Source organism: Dendrobates tinctorius, unplaced genomic scaffold, assembly GCF_039654945.1.
Source record: "Dendrobates tinctorius isolate UK_male_01 unplaced genomic scaffold, ASM3965494v1 ptg000022l, whole genome shotgun sequence".
NCBI lineage: Eukaryota > Metazoa > Chordata > Amphibia > Anura > Dendrobatidae > Dendrobates > Dendrobates tinctorius.
The window spans coordinates 43,895,183-43,912,608 of NW_027361690.1; the positions used below are offsets into that span (position 1 = coordinate 43,895,183).

The 17,426-nt window shown below is 44.0% G+C and overlaps 1 protein-coding gene across 1 annotated transcript in view; it reads left to right on the forward strand.

The window, feature by feature from the left end:
- The window catches only part of IDH2 (isocitrate dehydrogenase (NADP(+)) 2), a 40,184-nt gene extending 25,072 nt beyond the window's left edge, over positions 1–15,112 (forward strand). Inside the window, exons 6-11 of the mRNA XM_073568653.1 lie at positions 6,005–6,141; positions 9,445–9,596; positions 11,366–11,478; positions 12,858–12,955; positions 14,588–14,680; positions 14,760–15,112. Coding sequence (XP_073424754.1) covers positions 6,005–6,141; positions 9,445–9,596; positions 11,366–11,478; positions 12,858–12,955; positions 14,588–14,680; positions 14,760–14,847 — 681 coding nt within the window. The 3' untranslated portion in view covers positions 14,848–15,112. The remainder of the gene's footprint in view (positions 1–6,004; positions 6,142–9,444; positions 9,597–11,365; positions 11,479–12,857; positions 12,956–14,587; positions 14,681–14,759) is intronic.
- The last annotated feature ends 2,314 nt before the right edge of the window (positions 15,113–17,426 follow it).

Sequence of the window (17,426 nt, forward strand, 5' to 3'; positions counted from 1 at the left end):
GCACCAGTGAAAGAATATTCGTGCAGGTGCAGCATTCATTTCTTTTTCTTGCACACCTGCACTGTAATATTCTTTTAGTGGTGCAGCAGGACCTGTGATGACGTCAGCACCATGTGACCAGTAGGGGTGGAGCTAAGCAGGGCAGCGGTACAGCAGGCACCAGAAAAATAAATGAACGCTGAGGCAGCGCCAAATTCAAAAGCTGGACATGACTGATGTATGCGAGGCGTCTGTCAGAGGGGGAAAGCCCTGCCCCCCTGACAAATATCAGGTATGTCTGACCAATTTTAAAAACTATTCTGTGGTGGAAGGGACGCTAAATAAAAGCCACCTTGACAGAATGCAGCATTAGTGCTGCACAAGGTGGCTCTGTACTTAAAAAAAGCCTGCAGCGGGTGACAGGTTCCCTTTAACAAACTAAAGTTGTTGGCACAACTTTTTTGACAACTGACTTCAGCTGGATGTGTTCTAACAGATCATTACTGGACATGTGAGCATATGCTTTAAGTAATGCTGCCTTCTGTGAGTTAAAATACCCTGGGTGCCCCTATACTGTAATAAAGCCCTTGAATATTAACGCTTCAAGATGGCCCCACATAGTTAACCCCTTGAGCTTCTCCTTTACAATGCCCAGAGTGCCTCACCAAAAATACAGGGTGATTAAAAATAGTAACATCACTGGTAAATGGCCAGTGACTGAATCAAGGAAAAACTGACTTGGGTGCTTATAGCAGCTAATCATGGCTTTCATTTTTCAAGACCCAAATTTTAAATTGTGCTTACATAAGATGGAGAGCCTTTCAGACTAACTGCACACCATATAGAAACTGCACTTCAGGATCATCAGCTCTAGCACCCTGTGACTCTTCTGTGGGGCTACATCAAGGCCTTATTGTATCGGACCCCCATCAGCCACAGGATATGATGGAGCATGACTGATAGGCTGGCATGTGTGAGCCCAGCACTGTCAAGACAGCTACACTACCACAGGGTCACCAGTGGAATTTGCTTTGAACACTTGTAGTATGTAGATTAAATTTAGAAATTGTGCATTTTCAACTTGATGATCTCAGTTATGAATGCTGAGGCCATAATTTATATGTAATGCCCCTCATTCCCCCCCATACATACTAAATATGCCCATTGAGTTCACCCACAAACTGCAGCAGAAATTAAAATAAATATATACTCCTGATCCTGATGAGCTCGCTGGCTGTTGGCGCCTTGGTGGAGTGACGCAGCGATGTCCTCATGCCAATGCTGACATTCTAGGCATGCACCTGCCATTGTGTAGGCTGGAGCTCTAAAGTGACCTGCGGCCTACAGTGTATGGGCATGACTGTCTCCGGTCACAAAGTGTAATGGTATCCATATTCGCTCATTTATTTAATAGTGGTCTCTGTAGGTGGGCCTGACTAGAAGTGGGCCCAGGATGACTGCACTGCCAAAAAAACTAACCCCTTAATGACAGCCAATGTGTCTTTTTACTGACCTGAGATATAAGACTAGCATCCCCATACAGGTGACAATCCAGCAGCTGTCGGCTGTCCACTATAGCTGACAACTTGCTGTATCTCAAACTATCAGTGTTGGCACCGTCCATATCTGTTTAACCCCTTAGTTGCTGCTGTCAAAAGTGACTACATCAGAAAAATGGTTACAACATTTTGTGGAGGCTTCAGCTTTAATCTAATTGACACACCGAGATCATGATTGTGTGGTCCTGATGTCTGCCATAGCAGTTCATGGCCAAATAGCGGCCTTAGTCTCCTGGCAATAGCGGTCAGTTTAAGAGGTAAACAAATACTTTTTCATTCCTGCTATACCACTTTGCATTAATTCCTAAAAATCACCTGAAGGGTTAATAAACTACCTAAGTTTTCAATGTCAGGGGGTGCTGTTTTTAAAATGGTATAACTTTTTGGGGTTTTCCAATATATAGGACCCCCCAAAGTCACTTCAAACCTGGATAGGTCCCTCAAAAAATAAATTTTGTAACTTGAAAAATTATTGCTACATTTTTAAACTTCTAAAAGCCTAACAAAATTGGCGTTTTAAAAATAATGCTGATGTAAAGCAGGCATGAGGGAAATGTTAATGTTTTTGTGTGGTATGACAATCTGGATTAAACGGATAATGATTCAAAGTTTGAAAACTGCAATTTTTTAAAACATTTTGTTTATAAAAAATCTCAACCTAAATTTACAATTATGTGCCACGAAAAAGTCAATCAATAGGATTTGTTGATGTGTTCCAGAGTTATCACCATATAAAGTGACATTGGTCAAAATTTTAAAAATTGGCTCCGTCACTAAGGGGGTAAGGGCTCGCTCACACAAGCAAATAAATGGGACCAGTGCAATTCAATAAGAAATCTGATTGCACTCAGTCCGGTGTTCTACAGGGCAGTGCACATCTGCAATTTTCTCAGGCCAATTCAGCATGTGGTGATCGCAGCATGCTGCACACTCTCCTATACAAGTCTGTGCACATATACAAGTCTGTGCACATGTCTGGATGAATGGGTTGATGCAGTGTCCTCATATATCCGTTTTTGTGAAGACGCGTTTATTCCATCCAATTCTGTCCACTTTCGGGGAAACAACAAGCCGTGGTTTACAAATAGTCAGGTTGATCCGTAAGAGAAAAGAGGAGGCTTATAAAGCAGGCGATATTACTGAATTCAAGAAACTTAGGAACTCGCTATCTAAAGAGATCAAGTTAGCCAAACACGAGTATGCAAAGATTCTGGAGGAAAGGTTCTCATCAAAAGATACTAGATCTGCATAGAGAGGTCACCAATTATAAAAGCCACCCCACTATAGTGAACCCCAGCAGAAGTCTGGCAGCAGAGTTAAATGAATTCTACTGCAGATTTGAGGCAAGCTCTACACACAGTGGCTATTCATCGCTAAGCTCCTCAGTCTGTTCATATAAAGATCATTCATTGTGCAACACCCAAGTAGTGATCTCCGAGGCAGAGGTGATACGCATCCTGAAGGGACTTAAGGTCAAAAAGGCACCTGGCCCTGATGGTGTATCTCCAATGTGTCTGAAAGTATGTGCTACCCAGCTTGCCCCTATACTGACAAATATATACAATGTGTCACTGAAAGAGTGCGTTGTACCTCAGTGTTGGAAAAATTCCACAATTATCCCTGTCCCCAAGAAAGTGGGATCCTCTGAGTTGAACGACTATAGACCAGTAGCACTCACATCTGTAGCTATGAAAGTCTTCGAAAGAATTATGATGTCCCACCTGATAAAATTCACGCAGAAGCTATGGGACCCGCTTCAGTTTGCCTATAAGGAGAATCGTTCGGCAAACGACACTGTCAATCTGGCACTGAAGTACATTTTGGATCATACAGATGAACGGCACTCATATGTCCAGATTCTTTTCATGGACTTTAGCTCAGCGTTCAATACCATTGATCCGAATTTACTTCATAAGAAAATGGTAGCTCTTGGAGTCCCTCTCAACTTATGCTTGTGGATTTATAACTTCCTGACAGCCAGGATACAGAGTGTAAAAGTTGGACCATTCACTTCGGACACCTTGGTCACAAACATCGGGGCACCTCAGGGGTGTGTTTTGTCCCCGTTACTGTTTTCTCTCTATACGAATGATTGCATCTCTTCAGCAGACACAGTAAAAATCTTGAAATTTGCCGATAATATGACACTGATTGGTCTCATCAGGGGAAATGCTGAAGACTTGTATCAGAGTGAGGTGGAAAGAATATGTGACTGGTGTAAAGCCAATAATCTTGTACTCAACACTAAAAAAAACTGCTGAGATGGTTGTGGATTTTAGGAAAGATCAACATGAGATACTTCCAATCTACATCCATGACGAAGTGGTTCTTGGGGTCACAGAGACCAAATTCCTTGGTGTTATCATCTCTCATGATCTTAAATGGGGGAAAAACGTGGATGCTGTTATAAGAAAAGCACAACAGAGGATGTTCTTCCTGCGTCAGCTGAAAAGATATGGTTTGTCTAAGAATCTGCTGATCTTATTCTTTAATGCTGTCATCAGATCTGTGATTTGTTCCTCTCTGATAGTCTGGTATGGGGGAGCCACTGCGCATGACAAACTCCGCTTACAAAGGACTTTCAGAACAGCAGAGAGAATTATAGGCTCCCCCCTGCCTAAAATCCAGGATCTTTATGATAAGAGTATTCGATCCCACGCATTGAAAATTTCATCCGATCCCTCTCACCCGGGACACTCCTCATTCCAACTACTCCCTTCAGGACGTCGCTTCAGAGTCCCCAAATGCAGTACCAACCGCCATATGAACAGCTTCTATCCACTCTCTGTTCAACAATTAAATCGTCATGTGTAGACTATATACTGTATCTGTCTTGTTAGATGTTACTTGTTGTATCTGTTATATATTATGTTGCCTCTTTGCCACAAAGAATTCCTTGTATATATGTAATATGTACTTGGCGATAATAAATTTGTTTGATTGAAACATCGCACTCCTCTCAGATGTCACCCGAGTGCAGTGTGATTCCTGTGGATGCTGGCAATAGAGATGGAGAAATTACTTTCTGTCTCCTTACCTGTGCTGTGGTTTTCTCATGCAAGCGGGTCAGAGCACTGACACTTGGCTCTCGCGCAGAGCAGGAGCGGAGTAATTGGCATCTTGCATCAGATGCCATACGCTGGTGACCCTGACCTATGGGTGCAGGCTCATTCTGTCCTTGTGCCAGTAGATCCTCTGCCCTATTTCCCAATAGAGGAACAATCACAGGTACAAATTGTAGACAAGTTTATATACTTGGTAATCTCAGTACCAAGCCTAAAGAATGTAACTGTAGACCCTTTGCTAGAAAAATTTAGAATGAAGTTAAATGTATGGTCCAAACTCCTGTATTGGTTATACAGTAATTCTTATCAAATGTGATCCTTATGCCACTATTGTGCTACCTAATGCTCCTTGTTGGCTCCCCCTGCCCCCCTGTTTTGTAAAGTACAAGCCATGTTCAGGGAATTGTTATGGTGTAAACAGCATGCTCAAATAAAACTACAAGCTCTCCGATGTCATAAGAATAAGGGTGGAATGGCCATTTCTGATCCATGACTATATTTTATTGCATCCCAGATACAACACCTCCATGGATGGGGAAGTAGAGCTGACATGGGCAGGGCTGGTCCTCTTTTTACAGAAAAGAGGCCTCACCTGTCTTCTGGAGTCTTGGAATCCTTACTCCCAAATTGACATTTGCATGGCACCCTCATCACTCTCTGGTATCCATTGTCCCATCCCAAAAGAATGAGTATTCTGTATATTAACTTCTCTAAAGTAGCAGCATACATGACTGCTGGTGGCACACTACTGAAGAGCAATGAATACTCACTGCTCTGTGTGCAGTCCTGGTGAGTATTCTGACAGCTGTGTTCTGCTTGGGAACAGTGCATAACATCCCTGCCATACAACCATTAATCAGCTGCTGGCGAGGGAGCGGAGGAAGGTAAGTGTAATGGTTTGTTAATCTTTTCTGATGGGGCCAGGCATACCAGGATGCCAAAGAAATGAATATTCATTGCGCTCTATGCCCATGGGTGTGGAATGCAATGGATATTCTATTTCTCTAGTAGTGGGTACAGGGGTTAGCTGCAGCTGCTGGCTCCTGCCTCTGACCCGCTGCTCTGCCAAAACCACTCCCCCACCTCCCTGTAAAGAATTCACTCCATACACCCTTTAACAGACCCCTGTATGTGTATAATGGGTCCTGGGGGATTTGAACCCAGGACCCCAGCGCTGCAAGGCTGCAGTGCTAACCACTGAGCCACCGTGCTGCCCTAAATGACTGTACTGTTACAATACCTGGTACCCTCCATTACAGCCACTACCTCAATATCTGGCACAATTTTCTTCATAATTTTGGTTGGGTGATATTTATTTTCTGCTTTTACTTTAGTCTTTATCCCTTGATGAAAATATGGTAATTCTGAAGATAAGCTGTATGTCTTGTGCTTTGTTTGCAGTCTATTTCTGGCTTTGCACATAGCTGCTTCCAGTATGCTATTCAGAAGAAATGGCCTCTGTACATGAGCACAAAGAACACCATACTGAAGGCTTATGATGGCAGGTTCAAGGACATCTTCCAGGAGATTTTTGAGAAGTGAGTATAAGAGCCATCTACAGTTTTGCAATGTATTTACAATAAATCAATAATACTGTCAAAGATTTGGGCCACAACTTCAAGTGAACATCTCCACTTAAAGGGAATCTCTGTATGATCAACTCTCCTAAGCAGTCTGTATGGGAATGTAGGTATCCTTTTATTAAACTTTCTATATGCAGTCTGACATCTTGCCCTGTGTGGACTGGATGGATGACATGAAAGCTACAGAAGTGTATGTAATCGCACCTAGGTCACCTCTACTCGGAGCACTTCGTAATCAGGCGGCTTTGGAGAGCAGATTGTCAGTCTTTACATGTGTCACACTGATAACTGTTTATAATCTATTTTTCTGTCTATATGGCCATGTGAGGGCTTATTTTTTGCAGGACGAGTTGTACTTTTAAATGACACCATTGGTTTTACCATGTCATGTACTTGAAAACGGGAAAAAAATTCCAAGGGCAGTGAAATTGCCAAAAAGTGCAATCCCACACTTGTTTTTTGCTTGGCTTTTTTGCTAGGTTCACTAGATGCTAAATCTGACCTACCATTATTATTCTCCAGGTCATTACGAGTTCATAGACACCAAACATGTCTATGTCCTCGTTTATCTAAGTGGTGAAGAAAAATTCCAAAGCTAGCTTAAAAAAAAATTGCGCAATTTTCCGAGACCCGTAGCGTCTCCATTTTTCATGATCTGGGGTCAGGTGAGGGCTTATTTTTTCCGTGCCGGGCTGATGTTTTTAATACCACTTTTGTGCAGATACGTTCTTTCGATCGCCCGTTATTGCATTTTAATGCAATGTCTTGGCGACCAAAAAGCGTAATTCTGGTGTTTTGAATTTTGTTCTCGCTACGCCGCTTAGCGATCGGGTTAATGCTTTTTTTTTTATTGATTCTGAATGCGGCGATACCTAATGTGTATGTGGGATTTTTTTTTTTACTGTTTTATTGATTGGGGCGAAAGGGGGGTGACTTGAACTTTTAGGTTTTTTAAATTTTTTTTTTTTATTTTTAATCATTTTTTTTAACTTTTGGCATGCTTCAATAGCCTCCATAGGAGGCTAGGAGCATGCGCAACCCGATCAGCTCTGCTACATATGGGCGATGAGCAGATTGCCCATATGTAGCAGATTTACTGCTGTGCTTTCAGCGCCGACCACCGGGTGGCGCTGAAAGCCATATGCTTGGAACAACCATAGGTCTCATGGAGACCTCTGGTTGTCTAGGCAACATGACGCCGACCCCTGATCACGTGACGGGGGTCAGCGATGTCATTTCTGGCCTGGCGGCCGGAAATGCTATTTAAATGCCCGCTGTCAGCTTTTACAGCTGGATTTACCTAGTTAATAGGCGCGGGCGGACCGCGATTCCGCTCACGCCTATTGCGGGCACATGTCAGCTGACATGTCCCGGCTTTGATGCGGGCTCAGTGCCGGAGCCCTCATCAAAGCAAGGGAGATGTCTGATGACTGACTGTCTGTCATTGGACATTAAGGGGTTAAAGATGGCGTCACGCTCCAATCCTGCCCCTCCAGAGCACTGTGATTGGCTGTTCAATTCTGAACAGCCAACGCAGCCTTTCTCATTGTTTCAGCCAGATTAGCTGAAACAATGAGGTCCCAGGCTAGGATCGGAGTACCGTTGTACTCGATCCTAGGCCTGGTGCCTGGCAGCGCCGCTGTGCCCTGCCAGTACTGGCCCGGATTGGTGCTGTATTAGCACCAGTCCTAGGCTGGAGCCAGGTACAAGCCCAGCAGGGCTTGCAGGTGCTGGTTGGCATGATCGATGTCGTCATACCCCACATGTGGAGTATCAGCATACTCGGGACAAATTGGACAACTTTTGGGGTCCAATTTCTGTTACCCTTGGGAATATAAAAAAATTGAGGACTAAAATATCATTTTTGTGGAAATTTTTTTACGCCCGGGCATTCTAAACTTCTGTGAAGCCCTTGGATGTTCAAAGTGCTCACCACACATCTAGATATGTTCCTTAGGGGTCTAGTTTCCAAAATGGGGTCACTTGTGGGGGGTTTCTACTGTTTAGGCACTTCAGGGGCTTGTCAAACGTGACATGGTATCCGATCTCAATTCCAGCCAATTTTAGGTTGAAAAAGTCAAATGGCGCTCCTTGCCTTGAGTCCTGCCATGTGACCAAACAGTGGTTCCCCCCCCACATATTGGGTATCGGCGTACTCGGTACAAATTGGACAACTTTTGGGGTCCAATTTCGCCTGTTACCATGTGGAAAATAAAAACGTTGCATTTTTGACTAAAAAGTTAAATGTTCTATTTTCCTTCCACGTTGCTTCTGCTCCTGTAAAGCACCTGAAGGGTTAATCTTGAATGCAGTTTTGAGTAGCTTGAGGGTGTAGTTTTTAGAATGGTGTCACTTTTGGGTATTTTCTGATATATATACCCTTCAAAGTGACATCAAATGTGAGGTCCCTAAATAATGGTTTTGTAAAAATGAGAAATCGCTGGTCAACTTTTAACCCTTGTGCTGTTGTGGGAAGTGTTTAACTATTTTGTGACATCTGTTTTAAGGTCACACAAATTCAAAGCTTAAAAATTGCAAATTTTTCGCCATATTTGCATTTATTTATGAAAAAACAGAAGTTATAGCGAAGAAATTTTACCACTAACATGAAGTACAATGTCACGAAAAAACAATGTCCGAATCACCAAGGTCCGTTGAAGTGTTCCAGAGTTATTACCTCATAAAGGGACAGTGGTCAGAATTGTAAAAATTGGCCTGGTCATTAATATGCAAACCGCTGTTGGGGGGGGTAAAGGGGTTAAACAGTTGCTGTTGGCCACTCCTGTGATTCTGGTCTTAAGGCCCTTTTACATTTAGCGATGCACCAGCGATCCGACCCGGTCAGGATCGCTGGTGCATCGCTAAATGATCGCTAGTGAGCTTTCATACAGAAAGATCTCACAGCGATTCAGCAGCGACGCAGCGCACGATACTTACCATTCACACACAGCGATCCTGGCGTCCTCCCGCCCGCCTCCACGCGTCGCTCGTCGTCTCAGCAGGAAGCGCCCGACGAGAAATGGAGCCGGACATTCTCGCGCGATCAGCGATGGACAGCGGGGGAGCCGGTCGTTGGTAAGTATCACACATAGCGATATCGCTAGCAATATCGCTATAACGTCACAAAACCAGTGACGTTTTAGCAATATTGCTAGCGATATCGCTTAGTGTAAAACCCTATACATGATCATTTAGATCTTTGGCTTGATTGATCCTGTGTAAATTCATGGTAACATAAAGGCACTGTCTCCTTTCTAGGAATTACAAGCCCCAGTTTGATAAACTGAAGATCTGGTATGAGCACAGGCTGATTGATGATATGGTCGCTCAAGTTCTCAAGTCTTCTGGAGGCTTTGTCTGGGCTTGTAAGAACTATGATGGCGATGTCCAGTCTGATATCCTTGCTCAAGGTAAGCTTGACTGACTGATTCTGCCTCAAATGTCATTCGGACCGAATCGTGCTGCTCATGTTTGTGAGAGTATAGCTATTTGTAGGAAAAATAACCTTTACAAAGTTGGGTTATCTGAGGCACAGTTCGTAAATGTAGCAACAGTTCTATAAAGTCTGACTACTGGTACAGAGACCCACTTCTCCATGAGCAGCAAGCTGTGTATTAAAGGGGTTGTCTGGACTTAACCTAGAAGTGACTGCAGAGTTGTAAATCCTCACTTCTCAATTGTGACGATTCCCACTGTCTGGCCTCTCGTCTAGTCAGAATGTGGCCCGAAGTATGTATATTATGCTTGTGATCATATGATCGCCTGCCCCTGGCAGAGAATCCTCACATCATGTACGCTATGACTGCAAATTCGTAGCTTAAGACCGACAACTGCTTTAAATCATGAATCGCCCTGTGCAGCTTCTCCGAGCATGGGACTTGGACCACGTTCAGTATTTGGTGACTTTTTTTTACCTTGGTATCTGTAAGCCAAAACCAGGAGATGGTGATAAATCCAGAAGTGGTGACGTGTTTCTATTATACTTTTCCTCTGATTGTTCCCTCCTGGTTTTGACTAACTTACAAATACTGATTGTGTGAATGTGGCCTTGATAGGTCTGTCAGAAGTTAGGACTTTGCAAAACTCTCAACAGCTCTAGAAAGACCTGTAGAGGTGTTTATCATGTCCCCAACATCCGCAGTGATGTGTACTGTAGATATCTACGATCTGGTCTGATCTACATGTGCCTGCATGCAGTTGGTGCCAGGTGTCTTGTACAGCTGGCATCTGCCTCAGTCGGCAGCCTGAAGCTGATCTTGGAAGGCGAATGTAAAAATGCAATGCTTTAGCATTGGTGTTTCTTCAGATGACAAGAGTGTGTAAGGGACTATGAAAAAAAAAAAATTAAAGTGAGAACTGTTGTCCAATACATAAACAAAGAAATTGGAGCATGTTGTGCTGCTACATCCCGAAGTTGTCTTTCAGTAAGAGAATATGCAAAGCAAATCCAAAAAGTGACCTAGTTTGAGCTGGTAGATTAAAACAAGCATGTGGTTAAATTGCAAGGGCATATTAACCCTTTAAAGACCAGGTTTTTATTTTTCCCTTTCAAGAGTTAAAATGCCTTTGTGCTACAGCATAAGGCTGTTTTGAAGGGGTTAAACTTGCATTAAGGGCCTGTACACATGTTGCAGACTTGTCACTTTTCTTACTGCTCTGGACTGTCACAACCTGAATGGTTTCCTGATGCCAGCAAAGTGAATGCGATTCTTGAAGTCTTGTGCACACGTTGCTTATTTGGGACCTGCAGATGTAAATCTGCTTCATGCCAATAATTTCAGCATTATGGCTGCACACTTCACACATACTAGGGAGCGGGGAAGAATCTGCACCACAAACACACGTATTATAAGCTGCAGTATTCCTGCCAAGAGGTGCTGAAATCTCTGCACCAAGTACTTGGTGTGCACAGACCCTAAAACTGTTATGCAGGGACTGTTAAAGGCGTTGGCATCTCTTGCTTGACCTGACTGCTGCACAGGATATAAGTGCGCAGCTGTTCTATGGCCTCCATGATTCTCTCAGGACCTTCACCATGGTGTTGCTATACCGAAGTTTCTTCTTGTGGGGAGTCGGGCATATTAATGGGCGTTGGGAGTGTTACTACTCTTGTGCTGATGAACCATGTGGCTAATGGCCGTTCCACTGTATAGTAATAAATATGGTTAATTTCTTGCAGGATTTGGTTCCCTTGGATTAATGACATCGGTCCTGGTGTGCCCAGATGGAAAAACCATTGAGGCAGAAGCTGCTCATGGAACCGTTACACGTCATTACCGGGAACATCAGAAGGTGCGGTCCATACAGTAACCCCTTAATGACCAGAGCAATCTTTGGATTTGCATTTCCATGTTTTGCTCCCCTTTTTCTCAGAGCCATAACTTATTTTTCCATCAATATGGTCATGTGAGGGCTTGTTTTTTGCAGGGACAAGTTGTACTTTTGAACGACACCATTGGTTTTTACCATGTGATGTACTCGAAAAAAGGAAAAATTCCAAGTGCGGTGGAACTGCAAAAAAGTGCAATCCCAGTTTTTTTTTTTTTTTTTTTTTTTCATTATGTTCACCTGACCTGCCGTTATGATTCTCCAGGTCATTGAGTTCATGGACACCAAACATGTCTAAGGTTTTTTTAAGCGGTGAGAAAATTCCAAAGTTTGTTAAAAATGCACCATTTTCCGATACCCATAGCATCTCCAATTCTCACGATCTTGGATTGGGTGAGGGCTTATTTTTTTGTGCACTGCGCTGATGTTTTTAATGATACCATTTTGGTGCCGATACGATCTTTTGATCGCCTATTTACTGCGTTTTATTGCAATGTTGTGGCAACCAAAAAGTAATTCTGTCTTTTTGAAGCTTTTTCTCGTTACACCATATAGCGATCAAATTATTTTATTGATTGGGTGATTTTGAACACTGCGATACCAAATGTGTGTTGTGTTTTTTTATAATTTTGAATGGGGTGGAAGAGGGATTTGCACTTTTAGATATTTTTAATTTTTTAACTTTTTTACTTTTGGCATGTTTCAATAGTCTCCATGGGAGACTATAAGCTGCTGTAACCCTGTTGGCTCTGCTTCACACAGGTGATCAATTCTGCTACATATAGGTGATCTGCCGACCTGGTGGTCGGCGCTCATAGTAATCCGGCATTGACAACCATAGAGGTCTGCAGAAGACCTCTGGTTGTCATGCCGACCCATCGGTGACTCGTGATTGTGTGACATCACCAATGGGTGGACTTCCAGCACGATTGCTGGATTCGCATGTTAAATGTTGCTTTAAGTTTGACAGGCATTTAATAGATTAATAGCTGCAGGTGAATCTTTCACCCACAGCTGTTCCAGGCACATGTCAAATGTTGAACAACTGACATGTGCAAGGAAAGATGTAGGCTCAGTGCCAGGGCCCACATTAAAGGGAGGGAGTCCAACATTGGTGTAAATTTAAATCTGATGTCTGTCTGAAAGGGGTTAACATGACTTCTGCAGGATCTGACTGTAATATCCATATATGCCGGGGAGGGAGCATCTCCTAGTGTCATTCTCCTGTTGCACTTTCTTTGGGGGAAGATTGTGAAGGCCATATAAGTTATATTGGAGACTAGATGTGCAGAGGCCAGGTATTCTGTTCTGAAAGACTTCAGTGGTTTTGTTTTCTTATATAGGGTCGTCCCACAAGTACAAATCCTATTGCCAGCATCTTTGCATGGACTCGGGGCTTGGAACACAGAGGAAAGCTGGATGGAAACCAGGATCTAATTGAGTAGGTCTTTCCTCTTTATGCATTTTTCAGTACAAACAAATTGTAGTGACAACTGTAAATCACTGCTTCATTTCTAGCCTTTAAGAAAATGACTCTTTCCAAAATATATTTTACCACAGATGTAGAGACCATTGCAATGTTTAAATTTTTTTTTTTTCTCCCACCCCCAGTGTCAATTGGCACAATTAAAGTTGTGATGTGTGGTTCTGCCAGGTTCTTCATTTTAACAATGTAGCTAAAAACAAGTTAAAGTACTGGTCACCAATTTGGGGATGGCTTCATAAAACTGGGCAGCTGTAGACTGGCAATTTTACTAAATAGAATTATCCCTGCTGCCACGTGAAAAGGCCCAACTTTCTACCATCATTGAGCCCAGATTGCTGTGTTGTGGTATCCTGGCATGCAGAGCAGGAGCCCACAAGCTCTGATGGCACTGACAGATCCCTCTCCACTAAGGCTGGTTTCACATTTGCGCTTTTGTGCGCAGCGCATCGTGCGCACCCGTGCGCATGCGCACTGCGCACCTATGTTTAACATGACGTGCGCATGTTTTTGCGCACACTTGCGTTTTCGTGCGCATGCGTTTTTTTGTCTTTTGCGCCAGGTGCGCCAGACGCAACATGTTGGATTTTTTGGTGCGCCCTGTCTCGGCAAAAAAAGCTTGCGCACGGAATGCGCAAAAACAACACATTGAAGTCTATGGTAACGCATGCGTGCGCATGGTCTTGCGCACGGTTGCGTTTTTTACGCATGCGTTTTTGAGTGAAACAAGTCTAGAATGTTCTCTAGACAATGGAAAAAACGTCACACTTAAAAACGCATGCGCATAAAAAACGCCAACGCATGCAAAAAACGCATGTAAAACGCAAACAACGCTGCGTTTTTTTTACACATCAGCGTGCGCATGACGTTAAAAAAACGCGCGTTTGTTTTGCGTTTTTCTTTGCGTTTTTTATGCGCCCGATGCGCTGCGCAAAAAAACGCTAATGTGAAACTAGCCTAAGTGCTGCCCTGTACTTAACCAAGCTGTTGGGTCCTGTTCACATCCTGCATTTTTGATGCAGAAAGTGAATGAACTTTCTGAAATCTCATGCACACGCTGCTTAGTTTTTCCTTGCAGATTTGAGCAAAGCATTTTTCCACCATCCAAATTAATAAAAACTACATGTACGTTGGTGTTTATCCTGACAGCACTGATTTTTGTGAAGAAAAATCTGCAAATACTCGGTGAGCACATACCCTTAACTGTACAGTGATCACTGGTGAAGTCCACCCAAGCACTGGGGTTTGGAAGACCGGATCTAGCTGCAAGATGGGCCACAGAGGGTTCTGCAATCACTGCATATTGGGATCCCACAAACTAGAAAGTTCAGGGCTAACTGGTAGAAAGGTGGCCTCTTGTGAACTCTTCTGGCATGAACTTTTATTCAGTAAAATCACCACCAGTCTGTGCTGTCTAATGTTGAATGGAGCACTCCCAGCATTTGGTGACATCAGGCTTTCAGATTCTATAAATTGTGTATTTTCTATATAGTGCTACAAGGGGACTTTCTGTTGGTAGCCAGTGTCTGACATTCTGCTGTGTCCTGTTGCCCCAATGTGGGTTTTAAGCTGAATTTTCCTTTCTTGCAGCTTTTCCTTGAAACTAGAGAAGGTTTGTGTTGAGACGGTTGAGAGCGGTGTAATGACGAAAGACTTGGCTGGCTGCATTCATGGTCTAAGCAAGTAAGTGACTGAAGCGTCCATCTCTAGTCAAGTCCCGTAAGCATTGCTTCCATCTCATTGCTGTTCTGTCTTTCTGCAGCGTCAAACTCGATGAACATTTCGTGAACACCACAGACTTCCTAGACGCCATCAAGAACAACCTGGACAAAGCTCTTGGGAAGAAATGAAGTTTGCACTAGTTCAACAGCCAGACAGTTTTACCTCATTTTTAACCTTTTTCAATATAGGAAGTCGCCTTAGACATTGGAAGAAACTTTTTAACCCATTAAATGCTGGTTATATTAAAGACACTGCACTGCTGCAGAATCTGGACAGGTGTTTGTCACCTGCGTTTAGTGCTGGACTTCTGTTTACTGCACCTTTTGTATCTGTCATCTTGATCTGATGGTGCCATGTATAGCAAATAAACCTTCACAAACTTCTCCTTGTAAATTGGTTGAGAACACTTTGTGGAGAATAAGGCCTGTTGCATTGTAAGACTCACGGGAGTAATCTTATGTTTTCATGTGCAACCAATAAGAATCAACAATCTTGTCTCTAGTTAACTAGATCTGCCTACCTCATCCTGTATGTGGAAGACCAGGCATGGTGTTCACCCTGCGGCACAGACGTTGCAGCCAGCTGGTGCTGTAGTTTTCAAAACTGCCCATTATAAACTTTCCTGGGGTAACAACTGTTGTCCACTATAGTGTAACCTCCCCTTCCATTGTAGAATCAATTGTATAATGGGTAAAAGTTTTTGATTTTTCATGTGGGTTTTTTTATCTTTTGTAAGCCCTGACTTGACATACGCTGCTGAAAAGCATTAAACCTGATTGGGATGTCAGAATGGTTATTGGCCTTATTGGAAGGGTTATGCCTTGTTGCCCCTTGTGATGGCCAGAGTAAGATGCCACCAACATGCACATACTGTAGCATTTGCATGTTATATTGTATGCCTCCCTCTGCCTTTCAGCCCTCAGTTGTAAATCTACAGGTTAAAATGTTTCCATACTTCTACCAGGGAGACAAGGTTTTGAACTTTAATGATCCTTGGTACCTGACCAGTATAATTGGCTGGTAAACAAATTGCCTGAATCAGAAACTGGTCTCTAGTAAGATTGTTTTGGGAAAGATGTTGAAAATGCTTTAACCTCTGAACAACCAGCATTATGCACAAAAACAGCGTTAAGGGGCCTTATTCCTCACTGCTGTTTTAAAACTGCAGCAAGAAATAGAAAAATAATGCCCCCTAGAGTAAAAAAAACTGAGTAGTGGAGACCCTGGAGAACACAATTGGGTCTGGTTTTTAGGGTCTGTGAACATGTAAAGTAAGATTTGCATTACAAACAATTTCTCACTCCTGACATGATCAAAGATGTCAGAGAAACAAATGGTGTCCCCAAGCCCCCATGTACCTTGCTACTGGTGTTTTCATCCCCCAGACCTCTTCATGAAGGAAAATGGCATATGTGCTGTTCACCCTCTGAGAACTGGCCTATCACGATGATCAAAACTCCACTCTTTCTCCTTCCCCAATGACAGCACCATGGAGAGAGGGGATCCGCCCCACAGGGACAGGAAACCTACCGATTAAAAGGCGGTACCTCTCTCCCGCATCAGTTGGTTTCCTGTCCCCATAAGGGAACCTACAGACTTACTGGATGCCAGGGCCGACCAGTCTGGAGGATGGCAGCGGGAGCCCCCTGCCCCAGCTGGGGCAGTTACCCGAGGCGCCACCGCTGGGGTCAGCAGGCCTCCAGGGTGTGCAGGGGGAGAGGTGGCATGCAGGAAGTTGTCCTCCCTCAGGATGGCGACCGGAGCGGGTAGCGATAGCGCCAGCGGGCGCAGGTATCCCCCACGTGCCGGTAGCCGGGGGAGACTCTGCTGCTTGCGCAATGCACCACTGGGAGCTGGCGGTGCGTGGAGCGGCAATGTCACACAGAGGCAGGCAGGCCTGGGGAGGCAAGGCAGGCCGGAGGAGGCACCGCCGCCCGCGCAATGCACCACTGGGAGCTGGCAGTGGTGCGTGGGGTGGAGTGGTGACACGCCGGAGGGCAGGGGGAGATGCAGCTTCCCGTGCAATGCACCACGGCCAGGGGCCAAAGAACGGGTGGAAGGCATCAAAGAGCACGCTGGCAAGGTGGATAATGGACACTATCACCTTGTCATACTAGTCAGAAGGCGCAGAATAACGGCCCATTCCACAAGAGCGGTGTCAACTTCCTGGGCAGAGAGCAGGCGTCTTCATTGAGCAGATATGTAGAGCTGCTACTGGGTCCTCAACTTTAACCACTATTGGCTGGACCTAGCCACCTCCTCAGATCTAACCTTTGGTAGAAGGGTGCTGGAGGCAGTGGTCCCCCCCCCCCCCCCCCCAAAAAAAAATCTATGCAATTCTCTCCATAGTGCCATCATGGGGAAAGGAGAAAATCGCAGTTACTTACTGATAACTGTATTTGTCTGATCCCATGACGGCACCTGTATATTCCCTCCCTACCCGCGTGGGGTGCGCACTTATTCTAAATACAGTTTAGTCTAAGGCTGTGTTGACACAGCGTTTTTTTAGCAGTTTTTACTGCGGTTTTCACTATAAAACCGCTAAAAATAAGCTTCCCAGTCATTTCTATGCATTTTGCACTTTTTGTGCTCATTGATGTTTTTTACTGTGAAAAAACCGCATCGTGGTAAAAGACAGCATGCTCATTAATTTTGCGGATTTTTCCACGGTTTTGGCTTTCATGCGGTTTGAAACCGCAGCGGAAAA